The following is a 19,795-nucleotide window of genomic DNA, read 5'->3' as shown; positions in this document are numbered from 1 at the left end:
CTTTTTACTCTAATATTTACGACAGCGTATTATGGGCAGGGTAGCCAAAAAACTCAAACATTTTGAGATTTAATCTCAGAAATTTACTGGAAAAGACATGAACATTTCTAAGTTTTTGACTTTAGGAAATTTTTTGAGAACATTTTTGAGATCTTTCTAGAAAATGTTCAACCTGTCAGACTCAATTTTCTTTCTAGAAAATTTCTGAAACTAATCTTGTTCATTTACTCCTTTTTTTATATCTACCACTGCGCCAAATATGCCATCGTCAATATTAGATTTTGCACAGTTAGCAAACCTAAACAGCTTCTAGATAATACTGTGAAAATATGCTAGCTATAAAACTTTTTATTCTAAGGTGAACTGATAAAACATTGATTAGTGAATATTTTCTAAGCTATAATGCTCCAAGGAAACTAATGCGCTCTTAGTTTGTGTTTATTTATTTCATTTTTCTAAGCTAAGACGAGCTAACTTATGCTAGCAACCTGTTAGCTGCAGTCTTCTCCTCATACTTTCCTTTCTTATAAAATGGAAGTTTTATTATCGACACGGTGACCTAATGAGATGGTGCTTTCTTTTTACTGTCTCTCTGTCTTGAAAAGACTAAGACCCACAGTGCTAATGGATATAGCGTCATGTTCTCTGCCTTTTTTTACAACAATTTGGGACCATTGGGGGGCAAAGGAGAAAAAGCAGGCTATTGATGTGCCGGGACCTTTTGGTGACCACACTGAAAGCACATGTGGCTTTCTTTTCTCCCCCTGTGACAGTTTAATTGTATTTTCAATATAAATTGATCAAAGGGCCATTGTGAATGCACATTGGGCTGCCACATTGATTTCCACATAAGTTTCTTTTCTTCTTCCTCCTCTTAATTTGAGGAGAAGGCCAGCGGTACTTTTTTCTCACCGGCAAGGTGGGCAGCTGGGAGGGACGGGGTCACAGCAGCAGGCATTGGAGTTGGATCCTCTGAACTGCCTTGTAATATCTTTCACAGAGGATGAGGAGGAACTCTTCAAAACCTCAAGATCTCTCTGTTTCCATAGAAATGACAGCCGACACGGCGCGTGTAACACTGTCTACCTCGCATCTCAGCCCAAAGGAGACGACTCGATGGTTATTAACTGAACAGTCGTGCAGGCAGAGATAGGCAGCTTGATAGACAATCATAGAAAAGGACATTGCAGCTATAACAGAGGGAGGAAGATAATAAAGTTGAAGTGGATTGTTTTCAGCCAACCGAGTCTGTGTTTGGAAGCAGAATATTCTCCCGCTGCAGAGCACTGCAAAGGAAATTAAATCCTACCAAGTATTTTTGGTCCAGTTTTAGTGCAAATTTCTTATTCCACTTCAAATAACATAAAACTAACTTACAAGTGACTTATACGAGCTCATTTTAAGTCACTAATTCAATAATATTGATGAAAAAGTGCTAGTTAATATGGTAGTTTAATTCACTTATAACAAGAGATTTTTCCCATGTTATAAGTGAAATAATCTGCCAGTGGAACCGGTTATTTTCATCCATATTAAGGAGTTATTGACCCAAAACGAGCTCCCATGTTTAGGCTTGTTGCATAAGACATTTTGCTGGATCAATCAATCAGTTAAATTAATCAAATTTCAACCACGAGACACCTCAAAGGGTTTTACATCATAAAAACACAAAATAAAAAGTCATTACATTTTCTAACTGTCGTTACAAATCAGATTGTTGATTAATGTTTCATTGATTATGTTTCAGCTCTAAACCTTTAGATTTAAAGGAACTCAGTGTTTCAGTCGTTTTCCAGTTTTCTGGAAGTTTATTCCAGAAAACTGTATTTTCAATGATAAATTATTCCAGAAGTTATCGCCAAGAATCATAATGTTTAGTAATTTTGAGACAATTTTCAATTAATATAACGGTATAATAGCAAGAACACATCCTCAAAGATCAGTAAACTCTAATAAACATTTAACAACTGGAGCTGGAAGACATTTCAAATATCCAAAATAAATCAACAAAACGACAAATAAAATGAATCATGAAGTCTCCGGAAACAAAAAAGCACCAAACGGAAGAGCAGTTTGGGTAGAAAGAGAGAGAGAAAACAGAAAAACAATAAATCACGTCAATGTAAAATATTTATTTCTTGCTGAAAGGTTATCTATAAGTCAGTTTTGCCTTCTTCCACAAGAAACTCGACCCATAGGATTGTGTGTTTTTGCAGAGAGAAGAGTCTCTCTGGCCAGGATTCAAAGCGACGGTGAATGAAACAGTCGAGATCCTAATCCAAACGTGGTGAAACTCTGCGACGCGCTCGGCTGAGGACGGTTAGGCAGCCGAACAAAACAGTGTTAAATACTCTAATCCAGAAAGCTGTTGGCCTCGCATGTGCCAGGCCCGATAAAACTCCATGAATTAGTAAAGCCTCCCAGCACCTGCGATGAAAAGCTTTTTAATATATGATGAGACGGGGAGACTTGGATTCCCACGTGACCCAAACGCGACGCAAGTATCTCCACCCTCGATCTGTCCTCGGTTTGGGCCAAAGGCGGCAGAAAGTCACACTGAAAACCGGGAAGAGATGCCAGAATCGAACCGTCTCTTTAGTTTATTGTGTCTGCAAACATTTTGACCCTCCGTGAAGTTATAATTATCATATTCATGATTATTGAAGCGGGGTGAAGGAGGAGGAAAAGGGGGCTGGACGAGCTTTTGATGAGTTCTCTGAGATAAATATGTTAAGGGGGATTTGGTGGAGGAATTAAAATGTCAGCGCATGCTAAGCTGGTGTTCATGTGGAGAGGGAGAAGCAGTGGTTCATCGTTTTATCACGGTACTTTATCGTGTTTTATTGGGATAAACCGACACAAAAGAAATGGAAATCAAAACAACTGAAAAATAAAGTAATTTCATTTAAAAAGTCAGGAATTTGTGATTTAATCTCATTATTAATGCAGATGTTTTATTTCTGGCTTTAAAGGCAGTGGTGCCCTTAAATGGTGGGTTAGGGGGGCCATGGCCCTCCTGGGAAATTGTTTTATTTTTGTCACATTTCTAGTTTAAACATCTTATTACACTTAAAATTGGACAAAACAAACTTACAAGTTACTTATCAGCAAAATATAAATTGTTTTAAATCAATAATTATTTGATATAGATAAAAAATATTGACAGATTATTTCACTTATAACAAGATATTTTACCCATGTAATGAACTATCATTTTTATCAATATTTAGCCATATTGACTTAAAACAAGCTGCTATGTCTATATATGCTTGTCTTATTTCGACTTTACTGAGATATTTGTACTAAAAACGAGACAAAAATACTTCTTCAACCAAGTAAAATGTAATAAATAAATACACAAAAATAATAATAAGGTCTATGGTAGTGGTGGGTCTGTAATTAATAGAACTTAATTGCACTGCAAAAACAAAATCTTACCAAGTATTTTTGTGTAGTATCTAATGTACATACAGTACAGACCAAAAGTTTGGACACACCTTTTAATTCAATGAGTTTCCTTTATTTTCATGACTATTGACATTGTAGATTCACACTGAAGGCATCAAAACTATGAATAACACATGTGGAAATATGCACTAAACAAAAAAAGTGTAAAACAACTGAAAATACCCCTTATATTCTAGTTTCTTCAAAGTAGCAACCTTTTGCTGTGATTACTGCTTTGCACACAGTCTGCATTTTCTTGATGAGCTTCAAGAGGTCGTCACCTGAAATGGTTTTCACTTCATAGCTGTGCCCTGTCAGGTTAATAAGTGGGATTTCTTGCCTTATAAACAGTCATGAAAATAAAGAAAACCCATTGAATTAGAAGGTGTGTCCAAACTTTTGGTCTGTACTGTATATTAGTACATCCATCCATCCATCCATCCATCTTCTTCCGCTTATCCGAGGTCGGGTCGCGGGGGTAGCAGCTTCAGAAGGGAGGCCCAGACTTCCCTCTTCCCTCTTCAATTGCATACAGAGACTGCAGGGCAATAGCAGATCTACTAGAGCAGCTTCAGATGGAAATTGTAAGGTCCCCTTTCGAAGAACCGCTTTTGCTCAAAGTGCTCTCCTGTCCTTGAGAGGATTTTCAGTTTTAACTCACTTCCTGTTGATTTAAAGTCTGTAACCAGTTTTAGTACGTTCAACAAACAAACAAAACTCTGGTTATGTCAAAAACAGAACTGTACCCATTTTTGATGTTTCACTGTTTGTAGATGTCGTCAACGTTATGCTGTGCTATTTTAAATGATTATCATTTTAACTTTTAGAAGTACTTTTTAAAAGCCCATCTAGGGACAAGTGCTGCGAATTAGCACTATGACGCAAACATGGGACTGCTGTTTTGTTCAGTTTGTCTATGTCGATGTGTGTCTGTCCCTGCCAAATAAACTAAAAATAAATAAATAAAAAGATCAGATGTCAAATTTATAACCACATTTCCTGGGTTCCTGCTCCGGGTCATATTTGAAAAAATCCGACCTGTGTTGTTCAGACTCATGAAAATATCAGATTCAGGTCAAATAAAGGCAAAGAAAAATATGGAACTGAGTCACTTCAGGCTCCAATGTGAACGTAACTCAAGAGTTGTTTAATGTAATCAATTTTTCAATATTTTATTTTATTTTTTTAGCAAAGGAGCATTTATTGGGTTTTCATACATTGTTGCTGTGGCCTTGTTCAATAAACATTTGTGATCTAAATCATTTGAAACTTGGTAAAATCTGAGCAAAACAACATTACATATGTCGTTGTAATGTAAACAATTTTATCCTGATACATTTTTCAGCCATATAATCCGGGCCTACAGCAGAATAATGAGAATGTTTCTTTTCTGTTTGGATTATTGGAATGGTGTTTCTATAGCTGTGTTTAAATACCTGCTAATTTTTGTTTTACCTGTAAAAGAAAACATGGTTTTAAATTACCTTGTATGAATGGTGCTATGCAAATAAACTTGCCCTGCTTGGGAACGTATATTAGTACAGTTGAAATAAAATGAAACTAACTTTTCAGCAAAATATAGAGCGCGTTTTATGTCAATAATTCCTTAATATTAAAATGTACTAATTCCACTGGTATATTGTTTAATTTAAAGTAAAAATGTATTGTTACAGGTGCAATAATCTGCACTTTTTCACTAATATTAAGGAATTATTGACATAAAACAAGCTCCTATAAATTGCTGAAAAGCTACTTTTTAGTTAGTTTTGTCTTTTTTAAAGTTTGTTCAGGTATTTGTGTTAGACACCAGACATAAATACTTGGTAAGAGTTTCTGTTTTTGCAGTGTATGAGCTCAACAACATATATTTATTGTTTTATAATGAGCTATTTAAGTTTTTCAACCATCAGAGTGCATTTACTTTCCAGTTTTGGGTTTGCGTAGGCTGCTCTTTCAGCGACGGCGGCGTTGTGAAAATCTCCACGACCGAGATCGTGACGACAAGAGTGCAACAGTCGCAGCGGCAACGAATGCAGCTTCTCTCGTGGCAGATTTTTCACAGAGGCGAGGTGAAGCCACGAAGCGTGTGTCATCATAACACGGTGACAGTTTACTAAAGATGATACGAATCTGTTAAATGACACCAAACACGCTCGATCAAAGCTGTCAGCGTTTATTTGCCAAGGCCCAGATTGGTCGGACCGCTGATGTTTGTGTGCGCCGCGTTGAAAAGTGCGACTCTGCTTTGAAAAGTGCTTTCTGCTGACAGTTTCTGGTACAAAGTGTTCATCGCAGGGATGTGTTTTTGACAGAGATTCCCTGTCAGTCAAGCAGTCAGCCAGTTCTCTCACTGTTATTTTTATTTTTTATTTTCCTTTTGCAGCTGGTGATAATTTTATTTTCCTGCTCAAAAAGCTGCAGTGTGGTGTTCATAAAAGCAAATTAAGCAAATGTGAAAGCTCTCACGAAGCTGAGTTTGAAACAATTAGCAGCAGAAAGTGGCAAAGTGGAAATTTATTAAAATGAGCATTACACAAACTGCTGCACTGCAAAAACACAAAAGTATTTTTGATCTAGATTCTATCTTAATACACTTGATAAAAACTTACAAGTAACTTTCCAGTTTAAGACAATAATACCTTAATATTGATGAAAAAGTTGTAGTTCCACCTATAATAAGGGAAAAATGTCTTGTTATAAGTGAAATAATCTGCCAAAGGGTCAAGTATTTTTTTATTAATATTGAGAAATTATCTACTTAAACCAACCTCCTACAGTATATCATTCTGAGAAGTTACTCTGTTATTAGTTATTACATATTTGCACTAGAAACTAGTCAGCCTGTAATGATAACAAATATTACAAGACAAAATATTATACTGTTGTTTTAACACTGTTTTCAAGTAATATTTTAATAATGGCATAATAAATGCAAGTTTTATCTCACAAAGACTATTAAACTTTAATTATGTAAAGAACATAACTAGAACTAGAAGATATTTTAAATATCCAAAATAAAACACAATTTTAAAAAAGAAAACTTAATTAAAATCCACACATAATCAGAATCAAAATAGTTAAGCTAATTTTAATTTATTATTAGATTATTTCAGTATTTTTTCATTATAATGGGTTTAGAAACTAGACAATAATACATAAGTTTCCAAACGGGCCTTGGCCCCCTTTGGCCATCATTTCAGAGCACCACTGTGCAACAGCTCCATTTGTAATGACAATAATTTACTCTCTTTATTAATTAGGTGTCTTCAAAATGAAATAATTTGCTCTGAATCTATATTGGTTATCTGTTTTGTTTTTCTTTTCTTTTCATTTCTCATTTAATGTGCTACTTTGGGTTGGTTTTTGATATAAAATACGTTAAAATTTGATAACATTTTGAACCACTGTATCTCCAAGAAAACCAAGACTACTTGGTGAGAGTTAGTGTATTTGCAGTGTATTGTTGCCGATTTGAAATGCTTTTGCTTTGTTTTGTAGCTCCACTCGGACGGCGACAGAGGAGACGGCAGCGTGCGTTACGTCCTCACCGGCGAGGGCGCCGGGACGCTGTTCAAGATCGACGAGAAGTCCGGCGACATCCACGCCACCAAGAGGCTGGACCGCGAGGAGAAGGCCTACTACATCCTGCACGCCAAGGCCGTCAACCGGCTGACCAACGAGGCGCTGGAGGGCGAGTCCGAGTTCATCATCAAGATCCACGACATCAACGACAACGAGCCGCGCTTCACCAAGGACCCGTACATCGCCCGGGTGGCCGAGATGTCCGACGTCGGTACGTTTCTCAAACCTCCGGGGCCTCGGGTTCGTCTGGCGGGGGATTAGGGCCGGTGTAGATGGGGAAAAAACAGGGAGGAGAAAAATCAAGGACATTCCTGAGTTTGAAAAGTTTTAAAAAATTGCCAGATAAACTCGGAAGTATTTAGATTAACTTCTGAAATTTTGTAGGAAAAACTTGGACATTTCTGAGTTCAAAAGTAAAAAAAAAATCCAACAGTCAAAACTTCAGTCAAACTTTTCAGTTTTTTTCTAGAAGATTTCTGAGATTAATCTCAAATTTTTATTTTTTATTTTTTTCGGTAACAAATGTTCAACTTTCCAAATTCAGAAATGTCAAAGTTTGTTCTAGAAAATTTCTGAGACTTAAGGCTTACAATTTTTGAGTTTGACCTCAGAAATGTCAAATTCTTTTGTAGAGCATTTTTGGGATTAATCTAGCAAATTTCTATTTTCTCAAACTTATTAATTTTCTTGTTTTTTCAAGAAATAAAAAAAAAATTGGCAGAAATTTACTCCATCATTTTTTTAATCTACAGTGGCCCTAATACATGGTTGAAAGTGTGACACCTCTGGTTTAGATGGTTTCAGTTTGGTAGATTTGGTTTGATTTGGGACCAAAGTTGAAACATTTGTTCTACTTTCAGCTGCTTTCGAATGATCCAAAACCTTTGAAAAACCTGTTCCCCTCCTCGCCTGTGGGGGCGCTGCACCAAAGACCATTAAAGGAAGCAACACAAAAACCTCTGAAGAAGACACTGATCTCAACCTACTTCTTCAGAAAATGTACACAAAAATTAAGTAGGAAAAATTTAGTGGCGGTAGGATTTCTCTTTAGTCTTTGGCTAAAGACCACAACACATTTTTTCGCACCAATGCTAGACATTTGTTTATTTTGGTTGCATTTACCCAGAATGCCCTGCTCTGTAGTACAATTCCTGCAGGAAACCCAGCCCTAACGATGAGCTGTCGTTCGGGATGTGAACCAAAAATGTTAACTTTTGTCCACCTACAAACCTTGAACTCGGTTTGGTTGAAGTGAACTCTGGTGCTGTTTGAATGCGTATGTGAACACCAAGTGGGCCAGATACCGCTCCAAAGCAGGAAGTGAACTACAGAGAAATGACTCATGGTCTTCAGCTATAGACTAAAATCTGATGCTAAAGAAGTTGCAAGAAGTTACATTTCATGTCACTTTCTTCAGTGGTTCTCTGTGCAGCGCCCCCACAGGTGAGGAGGGGAACAGGTTTTTCAAAGACTTTAAATTGTTTGACTCAGCACAGTGTGAAAGAGACCAGCAGCAGCTGAAAATGTAACAAATGTTGCAACTTTGGTCCCAAATGAAACCGAGTCTTGCGGACGGTATTAGAAATTTTCCTGGAAATAAACTTGAATTTGTGGGAATAAATTAATATATTTTAGCATAGTCTCGACCAAAACAAACAGATTGCATATGTGAGTCCTATTCCTTAATATTTCATGATATCCTGCAAGTCTTTTTGTCTCTGCAGAAGCTTTTGGCTGCGACCGACTGGTAAAAACCTAAATTGATCAACATTTACTCAGGTGAAGGTTGAGCTGCATTAACAGGATTATGATTCAGATGTTATAAAACTGCGGATCAGTGGGATTTGATCAATCATCATAATGACGCCAACTCAACAAAGAGAGCACGTCTAATTAAACGAGCGACGAGGAGACCAGACTAAACAGCCGCTGCAGCAGATAATCTTTTAAACACAGTATTGTAGTCTATTAAAGCAGAATTTAATTGAATTTAATTAGCAGCACTGTCGGCTGTGTCACTGCAGAGAAGTGTGGATTTTAATCCTTGCGGCTCCTGAAGCCGCACCATTTGCACCGTCACTCTCCTCTGAATGAAAGTTTAATTCTGGGTCTAAAAGCGGCTCATGAATATAGATAAACAACACAGAAAGGCTCCCAATCGATAGCAGCATGAAAAACATAAGAAGAGTGTCTCGGGGCGACTGCGGTCAGACATGTGACACAGTTGTCACTCGGTTCAGCGACCCCGAGTGAGAGAGGGCCGGCACTTATCTGAGGGCAGCACGGGTGCCCATGGCAACAGGCGAGGTGTGATGTCAGCGCATGGCAGAGCATGTGTTCACGAGTGACTGCGTTGAGACTAAAGTGACACTCGCTTTCGCTTTTATTGCTACAGACAGCGTTGCCACAATGAACACAGGTTGATCAAACCTGGGCTCCTTTTTTTTTAGAAAGGAGGAGATGGCGCTGTCCAAATAATGAGCAATTAGTCAGTTAATCGCAGGATAAATTTGTTTCCGTTTGCATGATTTATTGCTTTTCTCTTTCTAACAAAACCTGGATGACAAAAGTCTTCAGTCTGAATCTTACGAAGTGTTTTTGGTTTAGTTTCTGGTGCAAATTTCTTACTACACTTGAAATAAGACAAAACTTAAGTAACTTTTTAACCACAAATAGGAACTTGTTTTAAGTCAATAATTCCTTAATATTGATGAAAAACTATAAGTTGCATTGGCAGATCATTTCACTTATAGCAAGATGTTTATTCCCATTTTATAACTCAAATAATCTGCCCGTGAAACTAGTACTTTTTCATCAATAATAAGGGATTATTGACTTAAAATATGCCTATATGTTGCTGAAAGCTTATATATAAGTTAGTTTTGTTTTATTTCAAGTGTACGCTAAACACTAACCCAAAAATACTTGGCAAGATTTTGTATTTTTGTAGTGTGGTGCTTAAAGAACAGTTTTGTTTACAAAGACTTCATAATTAATTTTATTTGTCATTTTTATTGCTTTGTTTATTTATTTTGGACATTTCTTCCAGTCTCAGTGTTAAATGTTCATTGGGATTGAAAGTTTATTGCTCTTTAGAACCTGTTCTTGCATTATTATGTCATTATTACCATTATACCACTTGAAAATGGTCTCAAAACAACAATATTATTGTTTATCGCAATAATTTCTGGGACAAATTAGTATTGTGACAGGCAGAAAAGCACAAAACCTTTAATAAATTCAATGTTCTTGGACTTATTTTATATAAATGACTATATCTGGCGCTATCAACTTTTTGGGGGGTTTTAAGTCTTTTTTGGGTTGGAAACTGTCAGACCTGGCAACTCTGCGCGCGGACGATTACAGGCAGAGAAAAAAGCAGCAGCAGAAGAAGAAAATCCTGTGATGTGATCGCTCCTGACTTAAAGATTTAAAGGTGACTGATGTGGATCTGTGACAGAAAAAAAGCCTCTTTGAGTCTAACTCCATTGTCAGAGGTATTAGCGATCAGGGTTCGCTGAACTTCCTGGAGAATCTCCCTGAAGAGATCCAATCTCCCTGAACCGCCGCCGAGCTGCGCCTCAGTCTGACGGTTCTGGTTTTAACGTCTCCCTTCGCCTCGGCTCACATCAAATTAGCAAACTTCCATCAGGTCGCTCTCTTCTTCTGTTGCACAATTCTGTATTTATAGCACTTTGCCATTAAATATTTCTACTCAATTAATTTCCCTCTGCATGTAATGAGGCAACACTTGGCCCGCAAGGCGCCGTTTGGGAGCTAGCGCTTGGCTAACGGTCTCCCTTTGTTCTTTCTGGAGGAGAAACTGGATCACAAATGTTCACCTGCACAAATACTCACCGCTCCACTTTAACTTTTCTACAGTTTATCACATTAAACATCCAAAACTGTGTTTGCTAGGGTTCTGCTAGAGATGAAGAAAAAAAGTGTAAGGGATGCGTGATTTATCGGGATTAACATTAGTGTAGGTTAACATTGGTTTCTGTCAATGCTAGCCATTTTTAGCAATGGTATTGGTCGATTTTTTAAACATATGGATATCAACTAATGTTAGCCATTTTTAACTTTGGTACCAACCTTTGTTAGCCATTTGTTAACATTGGTCTTTGTTGATGTTTGTTATTTTTTAACATTGTTATCAACCGATATTAGCTGTTCTTTAACATATTTGACTGAGGTTAGCCATTTTAGCATTGGTTTCTGTCAACGTTAGCCATTTTTAACCTTGGTATCACTGACAGTAGCCATTTTTTAAATATATTTTTTCTGTCAATGCTAGCCATATTTTAACATATCAGTATCGGCTGATGTTAACCATTTTTTAACATTGTTTTTTGTTGATGTTCACCATCTTTTAACTTCGCTATCAACGCTGTTAGCCATATTTCAACATTAGCCAAGGATAACTGTTTTTAGACATACTGTATCAACTAATCCTAGTAATTTTTTACCATATCAATATTGGCTGATTTTTTGTCATTTTTTAGCATATTGGTAACAACACTAGATTTTTTTAACATCAGGATCAGCCAATTGTAGTAGTTTTTTACATACTGTATTGGCCAATATTAGCTGTTGGCTAATGGTAGCTATTTTTAAAGTCTTATCAGGATAGCCCAATTTAAATAATTTTTTAACAAATCTGTACCCATTTTTTTATATATCAGTATTGGCCGATATATATTTTTTGCATTGATATCAGTCCATATTTTTTTGTCAGTAAATATCAGGCATCAACCGAAGTAAGAATATGATAATCAGATATCGATATTGGCCCAAATTGTCAAATATGAATCTAAATAGTGTGGCCTGCATTTACATTCAACCTCCTTTAATCTGATTCTCTAAAGCAAATTGTATTCAGTAAAATCCAAATAAAATACATTAAAACTCACAGCAGTAGTGCAACAAAATGTGAAGAAGCTGAACATTTTTCCAGGCTCTGTATTTGTTTCTCAGACTCTCTGGAACCACGGAAACGTTGATGGGCGTCTTGGGGTTTGCAGGCAGAGATATGTTTACATTAGGGCCAATCGATTAGCCGCTGAGATCAATCATGTGTGGGGATATACGCGGCGTCGTGATAAGGATTGCTTCTGGTAACGCAAAGAGACAGAAACGATCATTCACATTCAGAGGAGGACCGGACGTCTCATCAGACGGAGCATCGGCCCGACCGATTACCCAGAGGCTCATTCTTCAGCCGCCATGTGAATCATTGTCCTGATGCTGTTTTCTCGCCGCAGGCACCTCGGTGATCCAGGTGACGGCCACGGACGCAGACGACGCCACCTACGGGAACAGCGCCAAGGTGGTGTACAGCATCTTGGAGGGCCAGCCGTACTTCTCCGTGGATCCGGAAACAGGTCAGCGTCGCCTCCAAAGGTCAAACTTTAACGCCTTTCACTTCAGTTTGCCGGTTTTAAGGATTATTTACAATAAAACTTCACAATAAGACCATAAACACTTTATAAATGATTAATAACTGTTTATTATGCATTTATTAGGGATGAAAAGGAGGGAAAATCTACTAATTCATTCGTTCACCTCTTTTTTCTTAATTTTTACTTTTATTTTCTTTAGTTTCATTCTATGTCATTATTTCTTCTGTCCTTCTAATATTTAATGTCCTGGTTTATTTTATTTTTTTAGCTTAGTTTTTGTTCTTTTAGATTTTCCTCCTAAAATCCAGAATTTTTTAAATGTACTTTTGTATTTTTCTTTTTTATTTCACTGTTTTTTTCATATTTTTAATTTTAAAAGATTTATTTTTGAACTATTTTTATAATTTTCTTTTGATTTGCTTCAACTTTTAAGTATAGTTTTTTTACATTATTTATTACTTTTACTTCTTTCTTTTCTTAATTCATAAACTTCTCTTATTTGGATCAAATAACTATGAGAAAACGGATGCTTCAGCAGGCAATGAGCCATTTTGATAATATTTTATTAATTACTTTTGTAAATCAAAGTTTCTTTCATTGGATCCACCTAAACGTTTAGTAAAAGCTGAAAGTGGAATCCTGGTGGAGCAGCTGAGCTCCAGAGCCGCTCCACCTACAGACTGGGTGCTGCCTGCAGGGCGCCATTGTGAGGAAAACACAAGCAAACAGAAATATTCAGAAGAGAAGCTGAACTAGAACAATCCCTGACAAGAGAACGCAGAGAAACCAGCCTGGTTTTCCCAGAAACCCGCCCGCCTCACCTCCTCTGAAGCTGCCGCCGCCGCCGCCGCCGCCGCCGCCGGGCGGAGCGGGGAGGGGAGGGGAGGGGAGACGGGATTTGCTGCAAATCAGCCGTCCTAAAGATCTACTTTTAATCATTACTGCGCGCTTTGGAACACATCCCGCTCGCATCTAAACAAAAGAGTCAGGGAGAAAAAAGCCATTTGCAGATTAGTGAGGGGATTAACAGTAATATGGTTTATCCCACATGTGGTATGTAAGCTGACATCCCCTCTTACACAAAGACATGCCTGGACATCGCGTTATAAGCAGGATTTGTTTCCCACTCCTCCTCTTCTTCTCTGGGTATTGTAGTCATTAAGGAATGACAAAGGTAGAAGCAGGAAGTGAACTCGCCTGACAAAAACGAAAGAAATCCTCCACCTTCTCCTTCGTCATTTTAAATCATTGTCTGCTCAAACTGAAGCTGAACCTCTGATGGTTTCGCTTCATTCAAGGTGAAATTGATTTATTTAACGTATTTTAGCGTTGCTATCAGTCGATGTTAGCCATTTTTGAACATACTGATATTGGCCAATGTTGGTTATGTTTAACATATTAATATCAGGTGATTTTGGAAATGATCGATGTTAGCCTTGTTTTAGCCACTGCAATTGGTCGATGTTAGTCGTCATTTAGCATATCTATCGACTGATCTTAGCCATTTCTAAACATTGGAATTGGTTGTTAGCCATTTTAAAGGTTAGGTGGTTGTTTTAAACATCAAAATTGGTCGATGTTAGCCATTCTTTACTGTTGGAATTGGTCGATGTTAGCTGTCACCATTGTTAGTTTTCTTTAATCATATCAGCACGGGCCGATTTTAGTCACTTTTAACACAGCTGTTCTAGTTGATGTTATCCGTCGTTTAAGATATTTGTGTCGACCCTTGTAAGTTATTTTTCAATATATGTGTGTAGGTTGATGTTAGCTGTTTTTAGCATTGGTATTATACCGGTGTCTGCCCCCTGATAAAATGCTTGTTTTTCATTGTTTTCCATTGAAAACCAAAGAAAAGTTGATTCAAAACATCCATCTCTTCCCTCGTCGCTTTAAATCCTATTCTTCTCTTCCTCGAGCCTCAATCCCTGAAAGTTTTGCTTTATTCAAGGTGAAATTTATAAATTTTGCATCGTTCTGAGTTTGAACTCCCACCAGCTTCTTTGCTTCAAATGAAAGCGTTTAGCAGCAGCCTGGATTTAGGGCCTGATGGGAGCCTGAGCACACCTTTTCAGCGTGCTGCCAATTACCACCTCGCTCTGTCCCGACGCCAAGCCGAAGGGGTTTCAAGGAGCAGGCGACTCCTCGGCGCTATAATGCTGCAAACATCAACAGAGAGGAGACGATAAACGATCCTGGAAACTTTCAGATGTTGCTTCAACTCTTAGAAAATTAAAGATTGTGCTTTTTAGCTTAAAAAACATACAGTGATTAAATTATTTGTTTTCAAATAACAAATAATTTATTTGTTTTCAAATAATTTAAAAAGAAGGAGAAATGTTATTGTGAACTGAAGTAAAAAGTGCTTAATGTTTGATACTTTATATTTTAGGCTGTTTTCTGTTTCTAGCACTAGAATGGCTTGAGTTAGTCCACTTTGACATATACCTATTTCGGCTTAGATAGTCCAACTGGCCTGAATGATTTTATCTAGCAGGTGCTTTTGTTCAGTAAATAGGGCCATTACCTTATCAGTACCCTGGTAATGGCCTCAACGCATCTCACAGTTGCACAATTGTTCCTTAGACTTCGACTTCGACTGACTTTGTTGTCATTTTGCATGCACGGTGTATACAGAACGAAATTTCGTTGCATACGGCTCAGGATAATGTTTGAGGTTCCAATGTTGTGAGTAAAATAAAATACAGTATAAAATATGAATATAAATCTAAATATAAAATATAAAGTGCAGGACTGACAGTAAAATAGAAGTTATTTAGCTCTGTACATATGCAAGGTATAAAGTGGAGACCAGTTTTTGAGTGCAATCCAGTTAAGAGTTCAGCAGTCTGATGGCAAGTAGGAAAAAGCTGTTTCGGAACCAGGTGGACCTGCACCGGATGCTGCAGAACCTCTTTCCAGAGGGCAGCAGGGAGAACAGTCCATGGTGGGGGTGTGAGGGGTCACTGATGATGTTTCGGCCTCAGGACACGCATCCTGCATCGATGGTTGACCTGACACTTCGCCCTTTTGCCTGAGCTGGGTGTGGAAGGTTGTTGCCGAAGCAGTTTCTCCTTGTGTGCCTTCTTCTCACTCACATGAGAGTTACCGAACTCTTTTGCAAGCTCAACCAGGAAGTCCACCCGTCTCTCCTGCACCCCAATGCATGCCTGATAAAGCACATGTGCATTCAGTGCTGCCATGTCAATCATGTTTGCCAGGTTTGCTGACCAGCTGTCACATAGTGATGGAACCTTGGTCACCCCCCGCAAGATTATGACTGAAATAAATGCCATTAGTTCTTGTGAACTAAATAGGTGAAGCAGTCACCTATTTATCCTCCACAGCACAAAAGGCTGCATGCAAATTTGCATGTGCAAAGTCTCCCAGATTTCTTTTGCTTACACTTTTTGCATGATTTTTTTGAGGTGGATCAACACAATTAATTTGGTTAGTTTATTTCTAAACTGTCATGTTATACCCTCTTAGCTTTATTTCAAAGAGAAACATTACTAATTTCTTTTAGAAAAACCTTTGCATATTTTTTGAAACAGATTGTATGTTTTGCAAACTCTATGTACATTTGGCAAAATGACCTGGATAATGCAGCACCACATCATGGATCAGCTGCAAAAGGTCACATCTCTCCAAAAACACTTCATGTATGCTTCAAAACTAAACTGAAGAGCATTACCTACAGGAGATCTGATCTCCTGCAGGTATCATAGATACCCACCCCCAACATGGACTATTCACACTCCCACCTTCTGGCCCGACGGTCAACGGCCACATTTACAATTGAAGAAGGGATGCTAATTTGAGCCATCAGAGTCGTCAGGGTGGACTCCGGCCTTTTGGCCCTGTTGAGCCGATATGGGAAGGACTCGAAAACTGAGCCATCCTAGTGCTAGTTGTGAGTAAAGCATTCATCTTGTGCAAATGCAGCCGAAATTCTGTTCAGTAGTCATGAAAAACAAACAAAATAGGAAAAAGAAACGTGTATAGTTTAAGTTACAACAATGTTTAATTTCCCTCTGGGATCAATTCAGAGTTTCTTTTAATTGAACTGAATAATTTTTTTGTGCTTATCCATGATCAATAAAGACGATCAAATCAGTTCAAGCCTGATTAAGCTGAACCAGGTGTGAATAATCATCTGTGTTAATAAACTGAATCTTTAGCCGTCTTACTAAATTACATCTGGGTTGTAATGAATAAACTGAACTGAATTTAACTTTATTCTTTTTTCATTTAGTAAATTATATTTTATTTACTTTGATTGACTTAGATTGAAAATGACTCCGTCTGATACTGAAACAAACTGGGCTGAATTGGACTGTTTGTAATCTGATCATGTTGCATTGAGTCACTTTGAGGTTATTTTGAAATGTTTTGGTGTGAATCAAACTGGACTAGACTTCAATTGGATAATTTGCAATTGGTTCAATTCTATTGGTCTTCTTAGACAAACAGCTAATTGTACTAATTTAATATACTAAATTGTACAATATTTCAATAGGCCTAATTAAAATTTGCAGCATTGATTGGGATATATGTAATTCTGACGCAATATCCTGACATTGTGTCCTACTGGTAGTATTTCTTGCATGTCCTTCAGTAACATATATCATGCATAACCAGGGGTTATTTGTATATTTCTACAGATTTTCATAGGGAAATTAAATGGGAGAAATTTTCATGGTCCAGTCCAACCAAAAGTCAGGTGCAAGAGCAGTCAGTGACCACATCAGCAAATAAACAAGTGGAGACTCTTAGTTTGCCTTCACAGCAGCCATGTTTAGTCCACTTTAGTCCAACTCCATGTCTGGTTTGTTTGGGTCGGTGTGAATGTGTAATCAAACTCTGAAAAAACAAACTCTGGTTTGAATGCATGTGTGAAAGCCAAGCGGACTGGAAACCACTCCAAAAGAAGAAAGCAGGCTATAGCACATTGCATTCTGGGTAAATACAACCAAAACAAACGAGTTAGCCTAGCGCTAGTGAGAGAAATGACTCATGGACGTTTACCAAATATAATAGAGAAATCCTACAATTGCAAAAATTTGACGCCACTCCTTTTTTGTTTCCATTTTATGAAGGAGGAAGTTGAGTTAATGTCTTATTCTGTGGTTTTTGGTGCAGCGCCACCACAGGCGAGGAGGGGAACAGCTTCTTCAAAGGCTGTAGATCTTTTGACTCAGTGCATTTTTAAATAGCTAAAAATGTAATAAAATGTTGCAATCAGTGCTGGGAGAAAATCTTGTTTAAAATATTTGATATTTTTAAAAAGTGGCTTCTGTGAGTTGTACTACAAAGTATTAGGGCCATGCTACAAAAAGTTTTGTTTAACTACAAGATGCTGTAGATTCCTCATTTTAATTAAAAGTTTTTTTTGTCATGTAGGGGTTTTCATAAAATAATACTCCATTCTAATATTACAGCTTAAACGTTATTATTGAATTATTTCATATTTATTGTTGTACAACTGTAATCTGGTAATATTGTGACTTTATTCCCAAAATAAAAGAAAAAATCTTAGTCTTGCCCTAAAACTTTGTCATAGAGTTAATAGAAGCTGTGAAACAAGATGGCCGCCCTGGGCATGCTAAGATGAATTACAGAAAAGGAGTACGTAAAAAAACAAACTGATTTTCTGAAAATTAAGTCTTCGAAAAGCAAAAATTAGCAATTTTGGTTCCCAATTTATTTGAGTTTGTAAAACAGTTTTTGCTTCCAGTGGGTTTGTTTTTTATAATTTGGGAGATTAATCTGGAATTAATCCCACTGTTTTGTTGCTTTTTTTGTCCCCAGGTCTGATCAAGACGGCGCTGCCCGGCATGGACCGGGAGATGAAGCAGGACTACCAGGTAGTGATCCAGGCCAAAGACATGGCGGGCCAGATGGGCGGGCTCTCAGGGACCACCACGGTCAGCATCACCCTGTCGGACGTGAACGACAACCCGCCGCACTTCTCCAAGAGTGAGCACAGGCCTTCTGGACACACATACACACACGCACGCACACACACACACACACACGCACACACACACACACACACACGCAGAGTGACCAGTCAACAGCAGGAGTCGGTGCCAGGCTGGCAGCCCCCATCTGGTGTCAGTTTCAGAATGAATTTGGATTATTGCAGGGAGCTCTGGGTTGTGTGCGACTGCGACGCAGCTCTTAAAGGCACAGAATAATTAAATATAGAGCCATATGACGGAGCGAAGGGTCCCGCAAAGTGCATCAGATCAGGCCTGTAATCCCTATTAAACGGAGAGAGAGCATTCCCTGGGTTTTATCTCCACTCCTCTTCCTCGCTCTTTGTCTCTCTCCGACTATTAAGTCGTTGCTTCAGCTTTTTACTCCATAAAACCGCTGTTCTCACTTTAGAGCGCCAACCAGCCTCGGTGCGTTCCTCTTCCAGCCATCAATCCACATGCAGGCCGACTCGCCTTTCTCCTCTCACTCCCGTCTCTTCTGTGCATCTGTCCACATCGGATGGACAGATTACCGTCCTCCTAGATCCCTCCAGCCTCGCTCTGTTTGGTGTGGCAGGACAACAGGGCTGCAGGGATCCCAGCAAAGCCTCCAGTTAGCGTTGGCGGGTCTCACCGGGAGCCCCAGGGCCGACAGAATGATGGAGAACAGTGGAGGTTCGTGGGACAATTTTAGGAGTGAGTTAGTGCGGAGGAGAAGAAGAAGAATTCCTCTCCTGGTGTCTGGGTGTTGCATTCCTCCGTTCATAAAACACTCCATCCATCCACCCATCCATCCATCCCTCCCCTCGTCCATCCACCCACCCATTCATCCATCCATCTGTTTTTTGCTGCAGTCTGACCTCTGCCCACTAAATCCTTTATGACCTTTTCTATAAATAGCTTAGAAACTGACAAAACAGGGATTGAGGGGATCTGTAACTCTGAGCCTGGAAACGTATTGAATTTCCACGTTCACGCGCGGCGAGCCCGGTGGCAGACGCTGTCATCTCCATGGCGATAGAACGAGGGAGGATGGAGAGACAGGCAGACAACAAAAAATAAATAAACGATATAGAGAGAGAGAGCAGAAAGAGGAAGAGAGATTGTAACGGGACACCCAAAGGAGGAAGAGTGTCAGGGAGCGATATCATTGTTGTCTGCCGGAGTGATGCCTCTTCTTCTGCTCCTGATGCTAAATACCTGTTAGCCTCGGGGAAACCTTCGCACAGAGCTTCCCCCTTTCAGTGAATGTGTTTGGAGTGAAGTGTCACACAGACCTGCCGACTCAGGCGTTGCCAAAACACTGTCAGCATGTTTTATTAGTGAGTGTGTGCTGTTTGTCTCCGCGGGCTGCACGCGCGTACATCACAGCCGATTCGTTTA

General features: G+C 38.6%; 1 protein-coding gene across 1 annotated transcript in view; it reads left to right on the top strand.

The window, feature by feature from the left end:
* Positions 1–19,795, top strand: part of LOC114136629 (cadherin-6-like) — a 91,731-nt gene that overhangs the window by 46,391 nt on the left and 25,545 nt on the right. Inside the window, exons 3-5 of the mRNA XM_028004748.1 lie at positions 6,946–7,240; positions 12,294–12,413; positions 18,243–18,410. Coding sequence (XP_027860549.1) covers positions 6,946–7,240; positions 12,294–12,413; positions 18,243–18,410 — 583 coding nt within the window. The remainder of the gene's footprint in view (positions 1–6,945; positions 7,241–12,293; positions 12,414–18,242; positions 18,411–19,795) is intronic.

Source organism: Xiphophorus couchianus, chromosome 21, assembly GCF_001444195.1.
Source record: "Xiphophorus couchianus chromosome 21, X_couchianus-1.0, whole genome shotgun sequence".
NCBI classification, from domain to species: Eukaryota; Metazoa; Chordata; class Actinopteri; order Cyprinodontiformes; family Poeciliidae; genus Xiphophorus; species Xiphophorus couchianus.
The sequence above is the reverse complement of the archived record's forward strand: the minus strand, read 5'-3'. Positions and strand labels throughout refer to the sequence as shown.